Source organism: Hyaena hyaena, unplaced genomic scaffold (assembly GCF_003009895.1).
Source record: "Hyaena hyaena isolate Hyena2069 unplaced genomic scaffold, ASM300989v1 scaffold_824, whole genome shotgun sequence".
In the NCBI taxonomy this organism is placed as follows: domain Eukaryota; kingdom Metazoa; phylum Chordata; class Mammalia; order Carnivora; family Hyaenidae; genus Hyaena; species Hyaena hyaena.
In genome coordinates this window covers 64,254-78,489 of record NW_024081461.1, presented here as the reverse complement: position 1 = coordinate 78,489, position 14,236 = coordinate 64,254, and the positions used below count along the sequence as shown (strand labels likewise).

At 38.8% G+C, this 14,236-nt stretch overlaps 1 protein-coding gene across 1 annotated transcript in view; it reads right to left on the bottom strand.

The window, feature by feature from the left end:
* The window catches only part of LOC120222009 (protocadherin-15-like), a gene marked incomplete at its 5' end in the record, with an annotated part of 248,663 nt that overhangs the window by 173,670 nt on the left and 60,757 nt on the right, over window positions 1-14,236 (bottom strand). The window contains one exon of the mRNA XM_039219692.1: window positions 10,960-11,076. Coding sequence (XP_039075623.1) covers window positions 10,960-11,076 — 117 coding nt within the window. The remainder of the gene's footprint in view (window positions 1-10,959; window positions 11,077-14,236) is intronic.

Genomic DNA, 14,236 nt, shown 5'->3' with positions numbered 1-14,236 from the left:
CAACTAACAACTCTGTGCCTGACATTGGCTAAGTGCTTTCATTCTTCATTAAACCCAAATACCAGTCCAGCAAAATGGTCTTATTATTCTTACATGGAAATGAGGTTGAAAGAAGTCAAGTGAGGCAATACAATATCATTTTTCCTGGTTAAGCACTAATGTCAACCCCTAGTGACAATCGTCAATAGCTTTGAAGGACTCAGGATGTTTGCCAACCTTAACTGCCCTCAGGAAGGACATGACTTAATGACATCTATTAATAATTGAATTAATTGATTTGTTTGTTCATGTAATAGGCTCCTTTCTAAATATGATTTGAGGTAGTATGTGACTTATTTAAATAGAGCGTGGATTCCAAAATGTGAAAGGAATTTCCACTTTGTGATGTCCTTCTATCTACTAAATTTGACTGTGTAAGGCTCAGTAAATATCATCATGAGATAGTACTGGCATAGCCATTTATTCAGCACATATAGAGCAATATGGTGATACAGTGATAACCTGAACCAGGCATTTTTCTAGATGACAGGAACATGATGGGGCAAAAAAAAAAAAAGTCCTGTCAAGATAGTGTTGACACTGGATTTTTTTTTTTTTTACATCAAAAAACATTTAAATGCGACAGAGTGGGTCTAATTAATGTGGCAGAGTAAATGTAAATTTATCTCAAGAAAATAGAACCCTGAGATTTCAATTACCTTCTTTATTACTCAGTTCATTTCTACTTTTGACTTCCATTCATACAGTGAGCATTAAACACAATATGTTTTGACTTAATGATGGTAAGAATGTAATTAATTACTACAGAAGGTAATTGCAGGTCTGTATGAAAGATGTTTCGAACTTGCAAACATAGGGAATTTCAATGAGAATATAATGGGCCAAAATAATTAAGTTCTTAATATCAGGGGATATCATGATTTAGTAATTTTTCTTATATACATAATTATCAAGAAATTACTTATTCAGACCCACATAATTTTCTTCGTAATAATAGCAATCACATTAAATCAGGGAATACTGAACCTGTTATTACCATTACATACAAACACAAAGTAATTTGTTTTCAAGTATACAAAGATTCTTCTCCCTGATGTGGTTTCCAAAATTCTTTTTCCCCATGTCTTTGAAAGCAACTGCTATGATGTATTTTGTAATGGTGTAATTCACAAAACCTTCCAAGTATATTTAGCAGGAGGGATTACTCTAAAGTGGTTTGGGTCCTGTTTTGTGATCATAATGGCTTTTGCAGTGGATCTGACCCAAAACTAAGGTACCTTTGGAAGACACTAGGAAAAAGGGCAAATCACACTCTCCAGGTGTGCCCCCCCCTCCCCCGACACCTGTAGGGACTGTAATGTATTGACAGCCTAGTGAGTCCACACTTGTACAGCCAACTTCTTGGTGCCAGATGTCATGACCTGACAGAGGTCACGTAGTGCACACGGTTCAGGGTCTACAGATGCCATATAAATATAACTAATGAAGATCCTAAGAAGTATTTGCTTCAGGGCTACTTACCTCTGAGTCTTTGGGGGGAAATATGACTTTCAAAGGTAGACATAACTCAATCCCCTAAAGACATCAAATAGATAACAAGTAACACATTCCCTATAAAAATGGTTTCATTTAGAAACATTTTAAAATTTATGAAAATAACAAGGGGCACACATTCAACTTTCCTCACAGAAGCCAATTCATAAAAGCAAAGGAACTTAAAAATAAGGGTGAATCTGAATGGGAGCTAATAATTAGTTATCCTGTCCCCTCTGCCTGAAAATCCTAATTTTCTTAGGATGAAACAAGAAATCTTAGCACTATCTTCATGGCCAAGCAGACCCCCACATATTCAAACTCGGGTTTACCTCTCCAGACTCCTTACACAAGAACTTTATTTTGGTTTTTGAGAATTGTTTTCCTTCCTCTGACTTGTGGGCCTAATTCTGCCACATCACTTTGCATTGGAAACACCACTTCATCTTTCCAACTTCAGCTTTCAGTCCCTTTTTCCAGAAACCTCCTTGACTTTCCAGACAATATCAGGCTCCCTTTTGTCTAATTTCACAGTACCCTAACGATTTATTTTTTAGAGATTTATAGTCTGACATTTCTATTTACTTGATTTCTAACTCTTTGAGTTTGACATTCTGAGGCCAGGGAACATGAGAGTTTTAATCCTTACTACTACTGCAGTACTCTCAATCAATATTGGATACATACACAAGTAATATATATTGAGTGGTTTCTATTTTGTTTGGAACATAAGGACAGAGATTTAAGTTAAATATAACCCACGGTTTGTGAAACGTTGTCATCAGTGAATCAGTAGGCATATTTATTTCTCATTTTTAATAGTTGTTTACTTATTTTGAGAAAGAGGGAGAATCCCAAGCAGGCTCTACGCAGTCAGCACAGAGCCTGACATGGGGCTCAATCTAATGAACGTGTGGGATCATTACCTGAGCTGAAACCAAGAGTCAGATGCTCAACCTACTGAGCCACCCAGGTGTCTCCACTTCTCATTTCTTTATGTCCTTTATCCTCATATCTTACTCCTACATCTTCTTCAAAGGCAACCCGCTTACTGAATGTAAGGAGAATCTTTTAACTGAACAGTTGTGGTGCATGGTACTATTGTTCAGTAAATATCCACTCCTTTTTCCTTCATTTCCTGGCTTGCTGATTCTGGCCTTGACTGTGGGACTTGCTTTGGTCAATGGAATGTGAAAGACAGACACACAACCAGCGGCTTGACCTGTGGTCATGTCGGTTGGGAAAGTTCTCTTGTGGTCTCATCGTCACTGTGAACAGGGCAGGCTAGCTTTGGCATGTGGGACAGACCTGAGGCCAACCTTCAGCCTAAGAGCAAGGCTGGCCAACCCCCAGCTGTCTTGCAGATCTATGAGTAAGAATATAAATCTTTGTTAGAAACAAGTAGTAATAGTTTGGTATGGTTTACTCTGCAGTATTTTGGGAGGAAGACCTAATTGCTGTGTATTGCACGCAGTTTTACTTTTTAAAAAAAGACTTTATGTTGGCATTACTTTCTTTTTTTTACTATTTTCACTGAGTATTACATCCTCACATTTCGTTCTGGTTACTATGTGCTCTTAAAACCCTGCTGTGCTAGAAGTTCTGAAGATATTTCACACTTAATAATGATCATGGCTGTATGGGAATCTCTCTGATGTGTTAGTCCCCACTGCGGTTGATAAAATTCCAGCCACTGGGATTTCCCTGAATGCCTTGGGATTCTCTGCCTTTGCAGCCAAGTCCACTTGGAGCAGGGGAGAGAATGGGGGGGCCCTCCATTATTGTGCTGAGGGAGCCAGGTTTGAAGCCGGACATGCTGTCACATGTGGATGGAGCACTGGTCTGGGCAAACAGAACCCCGAATTCAGAGCACTCAGCTCAGGCATGTGCACTGCAAAAAGACTCCGAGAAAAGAAGGATCTGGGAAAAAGTTGTCACAGAGGCCCGCTCCTTCTCTGCTGCCCCGGACTTTACACGTCCCCCAGTCCGTGCTCGGCTGACTGGACCTCTGACCTTTACAGGCTTTCCCAGAGTGCAGGAGAAAAGAAAAGAGAGAAGGTAACAGAATCTAAACAATAAATACAGAAGGCAACTATCAGAGATGCAAAGCCTGACAAAGACCAGGGAAAACATAATAACAATGACAGATACTATTTACTGAATATTCACTGTAGGACACAAATGCTATCATATACTCCTCATACCAATCCAACAGAGTAAGTACTATTTTGTTACTCTCTTTTACATTTTATTTATTTATTTATTTTGAGAGAGAGAGGGAGAGAGAATGTGCACATGAGTGGGGGAGGTGCAGACAGAGAGGGCGAGAGAGAGAATCCCAAGCAGGCTCCATGCTGTCAACACAGAGTCTGACTCAGAGCTCCATCTCACACACAGTGAGATCATGACCTAAACCGAAATCAAGAGTCACACAGTTCACCAATTGAGCCACTCAGGTGCCCATAAGTACTATTTTTTAATGTTATTTATTTATTTTAAGAGAGAGAAAGAAAGAGAGACAGAGAGAGACAGAGAGAAAGTGGAGGAGGGATAGAGAAAGAGGGAGAGAGAGAGAATCCCAAGCTTAGAGCAGAGCCCAATGTGGGGCTTGATCCTATGAATTGTGAGATCATGACCTGAGACAAAATCAAGATTTAGATGCTTAACCGACTGAGCCACCCAGGTGACCCAGTACTTTCATTTATGTATTTATTTTTATTGTGGTAAGAACACTTAACACGAGATCTACTTTTTAAACATATTTTTAAGTGTGTATTACAGTAGTGTTAACTATACATTCAACGTTGTAAGGTAGATCTCTAGAACAACAATAACAACAAGAAAACAAATAATCCAGTTTAAAAAAATGGGCAAAGAACTTGAATAAAGATTTCTCCAAATAAGACATCCAGATGGCTAGTAGACACATGGAAAGATGCTCACTCAACATCACTCATCGTCAGGGAAATGCCAATCAAAACCACAATGAGACATCCCTTATGCATGTTAGGATGGGTAGTATCCAAAGAATCCAATAGAGAACAAATGTTAGCAGAGACATGAAAAAATGGGACCCCTTGTACATTATTGGTAGGCATGTAAACCGGTGCAGCCTCTGTGGAAAACAGTATGGCGTCCATCGAATAATTAAAAGGAGAACTACCTTATGACCCTGCAATCCTATTCCTGGGTGTACATCCAAAGGAATTGAAATCAGGAACTCAACGAGATACCTGTCCTTCCATGCCAGTATGTGACTTGGCTTTGAGGGTGTGAAAGCCAAGAATCCAGAACATGAGAAGCCAAGACACTCTTCCGGAGGGTCTCTTCCCATGTCCTCTGGCAAGAACTTTACAAAACAGCACAGGATTTATGCCATGAAGGAGGCCTCTGGGTAAGCTGCAGAAGGCTTGCTACATTTCACTCAGTTCCCTCGGAAACCTTGTGCTGATGCATACTGGGACCCTAACCCCATGAAGTTTATTCTCATTTAAAAAAATAAAGTTGTGTAAATCACAGCTATATCACTGTGTGACACTTTTGTAAAGGCCAAAACACCCCCACGTTTCACAGATGGTGCCATTTATAACAAAAGAAAAATTCCCCTTTATTCCTAGAAAGATGGTGGGTTTTTAATTAGAAGAACAATATTTACATCTGAAACAGTTAAATCTAATATTGATCTCAAGTAATGCTAACAACCTAACTGTTCTTGAAAGGAATCAATAAGCCACAAAAAGAAATGACACAGATTCTTAAAACGTTAGATAAGCCTTTTCCAGACATTAATCATGGATAAACTTTCTCATAAAACCTCCCCTTTTGTACTCATTTACACTCTCAAATCTAATTATAGCTCATTGTCATTTTAAAGACTGAGTCCCAACTGTCTCTCTGTGTGCTTTCTTTCTAATTAAGTATTCGAGACCAGAGGGACAGAGTTTGAGGCTACATCATCTCAGTTTCACAAACTGACATGCTTCGTGAAACCAGTTTCTGGTAACTCTTCCCTGACAGCTTTGATGTGAAGGGAAAAACCACTAAGCTCTGCGCACTCCCCTTCATGCTCTAGGGTCAGCCAACGTGGTTAGTAGGCACTGGGCTTTGACAGCAGTCTTTGGTTCTTGGCTAGCAATAATCTAAGTCACTATAGCACAGTGACACGGCCAGGATGTGGTGAGTGACGAAAGTGAGATATGCAGAGACGTCAGTGGAAAATAATACTGGACATCGTGTCATACAGAGGCGAAAATATGATCTCAGACCCTGGCCCTGAATGATTTTACCTGTTGGCCAGAAAACAATCATGGAGACAGGTGAGTGCCACTTTGGTTCTACTGTGGACCCTCTGCTAGGAGACCACAGCAGAATGGCGAACTAGAGGGGTAAGCAGTTAGGAAGGTAAGGAGCCATCATTACTTGGCATTATTTGGTGACACCATGTTGATTCAGTAAAACACAAGGCACGCATCAGAGAGGAGACTGGGTGTCATTCTTACTCTAGAGACTAACAGCACTGGAATGACAGGGAAGGATGTCAAAGCCACCTGTGAAAACACTTTAAAAATAATATCCCAGGCAGGTTGTCTGAACTCTATTAAAAAGATTTTTTAAGTGTTTTATTTATTTCTGAGAGAGAGAGAGAGAGAGAGAAAGACAGAGAGAGAGAGAAAGAAACAGCGCAAGCAGGGGAGGGTCAGAGAGAGAGGGAGATACAGAATCAGAAGCAGCCTGACAGAGCTGGATGTCAGCACAGAGCCCGACGCGAGGCTTGAACCCATGAACTGTGAGATCATGAGATCATGACATGAGCTGAAGTCAGATGCATAACCGACTGAGCCACCCAGGCATCCCAAATTATTTGTAACCAAAAAACCCCACTCAACTGATTTTTAAAGCCAATTACTATTGAGAAATTTCAACATTTAATTAAGGAGCATACTTATTTCATAAATGAACATCCAAACCTGAAAAAAGAAGTCTTCAATGTCTCAGTAATTCTCACACCAATATAAGCAAATAAGGAAGTTTGTCACAACTGCTAATACTGAACATGTTCCCAATCACTACTTTCAATAGGAATCTTATAAATCCCTAAAATGTATTAACTGGAAAAAGTACTATAATAATGAGGAAAAAAATCCTCTGTGGGTTCCTCATACTTTCTTGGAAATGAGCAATAATATAAATTTCATTTATTTATGCCAACTTTTCCGCATCCACATGCTCACAAGGGACATCACTCCATTAGGCACTTGCCCTGCCCGCAAAGAGAAGCCCTGAATCCCAGGGTTTGGCTTGCAGCTTCAGAAAGAATAAAATATGCAAATGAAAATTACACTTGCAGTTTTGTTTTGTCAAAGTCTGGAGTGAGAAGTCTCTGGTGAGCAGAAAGAAAAGGTTAGCAATTTTTAATATCCAAAATGATCAGTCATTCCCTATTCACATCTCTGGTGAACTACATAATGCCAAAGCTGTCACAAAAACAAGGCAGAAAATAAAGTCCTAATAGCTTTAATTCAGTGGGAAAAAAAACATTAAAAAAAACAACAACAACCCTTCCCTCTAGAGCACTCTAGTTCTGCACAATATGCATTTTATAATTCTTAATTTATATTCAGCAACAATGTTCTCTCTGGCTCTAAGACCTTACCCAGTTTCTCCATCTGATACTTCAAAGGACTTTGTTGTTGCTATTTTCTAGGTTAAAATAGGTGGTTCACACTTCATTCAGAAGACACATGATGCTTTAAAGAAGAGGTGGCCAGCCCCTCCTGGTGAACATGATTACCACTCAAGAGTAGCAATGCCCAGTGCAGAAGCAGCACACAACACTGCACATGCCACCCGCCATAACCTCACAGCCCTCTGATGGCCAGACTAGGGCTTGCAGATATGCAAACGTGTCCCCCAGTTTCTGAATACCTGGCACACATTGTCAGTTCTGAAGAGGATAACAATAACTGTGAATTTATTCATTTATTCAATTATTTAACAAGTGTTTCCTAACAGACCACTAAGTATCAAGCATTGAGTTGGACATGGGAATCCAGCCTGGAGTTAAGGTTTGATTCCCGTCCTCAAGGACTTTAGCTCCTAGTTTGGAAGAGAGACCATTCAATACACAATGTATCTCCATAGTTACTTACGCATGGAGCCCTGAATGGTATCTTCTCATCACTAAATGTTTATGATAGCAACAATGTAGAAAACACTTTCGAGTTCGTCCCCAAAATATTTATTCTGTATTTATGGCACCAACATAAAATAATAAAAGTAAAAATCTATCATATTTTTGAAAACTGTGCAATATTTATCTTCTGAGATTTTTCATGGCTCAATAATTGAGCCTTTATTTCTGATTGCTGCAGGTGCCGCCCAATGGTGACCATGCTAATTTAAGGGATCCAACTTGCAGCAATGATTAGAAAACTGAGTGATGAGTACTAGGTAGCCCAAAGACTGGGTGTGTCAAGGATCAACATGGAGTCTGGTAACCTGTCAGAAAGGCTAAAATCAATAATACAAGAAACAACAGGTGCTAGAGAAGATGTGGAGAAAAAGGAACCATCATGCACTGTGGGTGGGAATGCAAACTGGTACAGCCACTCTGGAAAACAGTATGGAGCCTCCACAAAATGTTAAAAATAGAAATATCACACTATCCAGGAATCACACTATTGGGTGTTTACTCCCAAAATACAAAAACCCTAATTCAAATGGATACATGTAGCCCTGTATTTATTGCACCGTTATTTACAATAACTCAATTACAGAAGCATCCCAAGTGTCTATCAATAGATGAATGGATAAAGAAGATAGTGTGTATACATATAATATGTAATATGTAATAGATAATAGATATGTAGTGAAATATTACTCAGCCATAAAAAAGAATAAAATCTTGCCATTGGCCATGACATGTTTGGAGTTAGAGAGTATAATGCTATGTGAAATAAGTCAGTCTGGGAAAGACAAATGCTGTATGATTTCACCCATATGTGAAACTTAAGAAATAAAATGAATGAACAAAGAAAAAGAGATGGAGTGAGGGAGAGGAGGAGAGGGAGGGAGGGAGGGAGGGAGGGGGAGAGAGAGAGACCTAAAACAGATTCTTAACTATAGAGAACAAACTGATGGTCACCAGAGGGGAGGTTGGGAGGATGGGGGAAACAGGTGATGGGGGTTAAGGAGCAGACTTGTTGTGATGAGCCCTGAAAATGTACAGAATTGGGGAATCACTATATTGTGCACCTGAAACTAATACAACACCGTATACTAACTATACTGAAATCAAAAAAGAGCCCAAGTTTCATAAAATATATATTCACTAACTGAAATAAATACGCTCAGTATTTCAACTGAATGACTGGCATCTGCCTTTCATCTACTGACAAGCCAGCATGAGATACTAAACATTGAGAGCTACTATGGGGAATGCAAACCAAAGACCTTAAAAGAAGTGTGGAACTTGAACCTGGTGAATTTCCATAAAAGAGCTTCAGGGCATAAAAACCAGGGCCTTCTCTCTGCATATCTTGGATAAGTAACAGCATTTCTCTACAGAACAGATAACCGACCAAGACCACTTCTATCATGCCAGTGAGGTGACTTAAGTGTCAGTCAAATCAGGGACCACGGTGGTGGCAGGTGCCAAAGGCAAAATGAGGATTTCATCATCCCTACTAAGGCCTGTCCCAGTGAGGCGACCAGCACACCTACATTAGTCTTCATCATCAATACCATCAATCTTAACACTACCTTAAATTCTGGGCTAACACGAAATTCTCAGAAATGTGAGCATTTTAAGATTCTGGTCTTCTTTATCCTCATTTAGTACAGCGTGTTATCATTTCTATGCACAGTTCAGTTTTTCCCGTAAGATTGTCAGCACTGGAGAGCACAAACTGGTTAGCACAATAATCAGTCTGGGCTTGGTGTTCAAAACACATGTCTTGAATAGAACTGAATGTGTATTCGTAATTTCAAAGTATTTTCTGCCTCTGACAGTTTACTTAAAAAGCAGAAGAAGAACCAATGTCACATTCAGCATCTGTACTGGTGTGCTCACATCTATGAAATTTCACCTACCATATTTCCCAAAATGCAATAAATCAGTTTCAAAGACATTTTAAAGCAGAAGAAAAGGAGGCTCTGAGTGAAAGGTCATTGCTTTCATGTGAACATTATTATTTGTCAAGACCTTATAGTCGCAAAAGACTTTATGCGTCCTGTCACGGTTGAAGTTGAAATATGTTATGATTGCCATTCACCTCTTATTAAATAAATAGCATTGTACAAATAGTATTTATATAAGCAATGTAAAGCAGGACTTTTAAATCACTTATAAAACTCTGGTCTTCTATTATTTTTGCTAAAATAGCTTATTACATATTTCTATTATTTTTCTAGAATATATTAGCCACTGACTAATAGTGGGAGCTCCCTCACAGTAAAACATTTAAAATCTTCATCATTTGGCTATTATGAGAATAAATAATTTTTATAAAGCACTCAAATTATTTATAGAAAGCATTTGTATATGGGTGCTATTATTTCTATATGCTACTTTTAATACAGTAAAATAATAACACTAAGGAACATTTACTTCATGTCTGCTATAATAAGGTTTCCATTGAAAACCCTCTATTTTGGAAGGCAATTTGGGATATCTCAAAAGAGGTAAAATTCTGGATTAAAAAGAAGGTATTAAGTATGTTCTAAAAGCAATAGTAATATTTTAATTTACCCAAAGTAACACATTCAATATAATTATTATGTCACCTCTTGATCTAGGATTTGCTACCAAAACACTCATATACGAGTAAAATGGAAAATACATTCTGATAAAACCCAGCTAAACATAGCTTCTACTGTTCCAGATAAAGAACCCAAAAGATGCTGATTCCAAATACAGAGACTTCCTTCCACATATATTTAAAAAAATTTTTAATGTTTTATTTATTTCTGAGAGGGAAAGAGACAACATGAGCAGGGGAGGGTCAGAGAGAGAGGAAGACACAGAATCTGAAACAGGCTCCAGGCTCTGAGCTGGCTGTCAGCACAGAGCCCAACTCGGGGCTCGAACCCACGAACTGTGAGATCATGACCTGAGCCAAAGTCAAACACTTAATCGACTGAGCCACCCAGGCGCCCCATCGAAATATATTTATTATCAGTGCTAGATAAACTGGTGAATTGTAGACTTTGAACTCCAGCAAAACAAAAAGAATATACTTAACTGTGTTCAACAATAATCCTTTGCAATATGGTGTGCCTCTGGGTGCAACAGGCGAGAGCACACAAAACGACTGAGAATAGAGTGGAACTCAATTCTGATGTGCTGTCCCAGAAACTGTGTCATTTGTGAGCATGCAAGGCTTTCTTCACTAGAGCTCAGAGTATTAATCAACATTTTCTACTTACAGGAGGGTCTGCGTCTTCAGCGTAAACGGTGGTGATAGGTGTGCCCTTAACAGCATCTGGAGCCACCATTCCTTTGTAGATTCGTTTACTAAATACTGGAGGATAATCATTCATATCCTGTAAAACACAATGAAGGGTTTAGAGCCTCCACTGAAACCAGGTTAGGGGCACAGTTACTAGACTGGCCCCGTCTCTTCCTATCACACGACCCATTAGCCACTGTCGACTTTCCACTTTCTCAATTCCGTTATTGTCCCCACACACTGATGCCCCAGAGGAAACCCGCAGAACTGCTGTACGATATTCATGTGCGAAGTATCAGCCAAAGTCCATTTGACTAGAGCAAACAGTCTGAAATTATGCCTTCTGGACATGGGAGTTATGGTTGAAATGTTAGCCAAAGAAACTTCCAGGGCTATGAGGTGATTTTGAGCTTTCCAAACAAAGGCAGGCAAATTTTATTTATAAAAGTACCATTCTCTGAAACAGGTGTAGAAGATGATGGCATTTTTGTTTTGTGGTTGTTCCTCTTTTAAAAAGAAAATCTTTAATGTGTCTGTTGCAACTGAAAATTCTTTCTATACTTGGCAAAATGTTATGACGAGTACATCTCAAATACACACTGTGTGATTGCCTTGGATGTGGTCTTCCAGTTTTACTAATGTAAGAGGATGAAGGGATGTTTTCCCTGTAGGACTCTACAAGAGCAATGCATACAATAAGATGTTCCTATAGACAGAAAACAATGGTAATTTCCTGAAGGGCTTTTTCAAATTAATTCACAGACATCCTTTTTTTTTTGTTTACAATTTGGCGATAGGAGTGCATTATTACTCATACAGGGTCACTCATTAAACAAATATTTATCAAGTTCTTCTACTTTGTTGACTGAGTGCTAGGCACTGGGGATACTGTGGTGACTCACAAAAATGACAGCCCTGACTTCACGTCACCCAACTACACTTGGACAGGTAACGATGCTGAAACTGTGGCTAGGTAGTGACTTTGCTTAAATTAATCTACGTATCAGGCACAGCCAAATTAATAAATCTGGTCCCTTAAGAGCCGACCATTTTGTTTCCTCACCATTTTATCTGTTATGGAAGATTGCATATCATTTTTTCTTCAAAAATAATGCTTATTAAGATAGCTTATTTGTATTTTTAAATTTACTTATTTTAGAATAATTATTACACCTTGTGTTGTTTTGGGTCCTTGTGGAGAGACACATTTGAGCCTAATGCTCAATTTGTTAATTATCTTACTCCCCAGGTCACCTTCTTCTCACCGGCTGTTAAAAACAAAGGAAGAAAACTATTGTACATAGTCTTTCGTATTTGCTGTGACACCACAACTTCCCTGCACAATGTAAATTGGAAACTCACTAATTAACTGATTATAAACACCTCTTTTTGCAAAGATGTCGGGATAATTATCTTTTATGATCAAATGGAGCCTTGTTTTTTATGTTCACAATAGAGTTGACTTCTGAATTGTAACTATGAAAAACCTGCAGCCTTTAATAAGAAATAAGAGATTTTCAACAGTAAGCAAAAGTAAAAATTAAAAATATCATTTCCTCTGCTTGATAGATAGTATTCATAACCGTCCCTGAACAACAACAACAAAAGTCTTCCTTTATAAATTATCACCTTTAGAATTTGAACAAGTACATGAACCTGAAAGCACTCATTCTTGGTAATGAGGGTGGTGCAGGGTATTGATCTCGAGTTTCGAGGCAGGGGGTAAATATATAAAACATTTGCATGCACACTTTACCCTGCTCTTTTCAAGAGTGCCAATTAATTTAATGAGTGCATCTTGAACTAACGGGATGGAAATGAATCCTTCTGCACCCCTAACTTGTCACTCCTCGGGGTCAGAAGGAGCCCAACACCAGTATTCTTATACATGAGTTCCCGAACCCACTGGGAGGCACTTTTACTGAGTCACGTGAACTCAATATGTTCCTATAAATTGTCTTCTTTTTTTCATCCCAGAGGACACTTAAAACCTTAATGTTACAAGATAATATTTGATAATTTGATTCTTCAGGGGGAAAAAAGGCATATGATTTTCCAGTTATGTCACATAGCTGCTTACAGTACCACGTACAGTGATGCCCTCCCCCCACCTTTTATTTTTTGTGGAAAAGCATTCCCTAGATTCACATCCTAACTGAATGTAGAGTGGGTTTTTTTTTTTTTTTTTTTTTTTTATAATCTGGGCTCAAACTGATTAGGCACAAACCTAAGGCAGTAAATAACTGAAGGTCTTTAAAAGATGGGTTCCTCTCCTACTTTAGTTTGCTGGCCTTTGACAGGGTGAGGAAGAAATCAATACAGCTAGGATAGCAGCATTTCTTTGTACAGCATACTGTACACATTTTGGGATTACAATCTTCTATTGTAGCTAAGAAGTTCTTGCACAATATGTTATTTCAGATGTGAAAATTTATTGAAATGCAATGCCAACAAGCCTAATCAATAGTTCATTATATGTATGCTCCAGGGATGTCTGAAGCGGAATGTACATAAATCTGCTTCTGTGCAAATGCTCTGTTCTGCAACAAATTAGACATGAGTTCAACTCTGCAAAGACCAGCTCTTTTCTCTTGCCCATGTTCCAGTAGAGGGTAGTATTGGCACAAAAGAAGACCTTCCTTCTCTCTACTTGTTAACAGTTTTATCATTAAGACCCATAACAGTGTGCTCTCTGGGGTTATAGTTTTTGTGGGTCTGGACAAAATCACCGCTCATGTTTCTAAAGAGAATTCTGATCCAGAACAACCCTATGTTCTTTGGAGAAAAAAAAATGTACTAGTCAATTTATAATTTGCTTCCATGTATCTAGCAAAAAAAACTGCACCTGAAGTGAGCTATAAAGACGAAAATATGAGTTCTCTTTATTTATTTCCTAAATGAAAGCCTAAAATAACCACAGAAACTCTTTCTACTTTGGCAGACCACAGCACAGATTTAAGGAACCTGTTTATTATTATTTTTTTTTAAGTTCTTTAAGTCTATTCATTTTTGAGAGAGAGAGACAGACTGTAAGAGGGAAGGGACAGAGAGAGAAGGAGACACAGAATCTGAAGCAGGCTCCAGGCTCTGAGCTGTCAGCACAGAGCCTAATGGGGGGCTTGAACTCATGAACCAGGAGATCATGACCTGGGCTGAAGCTGGATACTCAATGGATTGAGTCACCCAGGTGTCCCTAAAGAATCTTTTTTAATGAGCATCCCAGGAAAACAGGAACTTGCTGTAGAGAGTGTAAA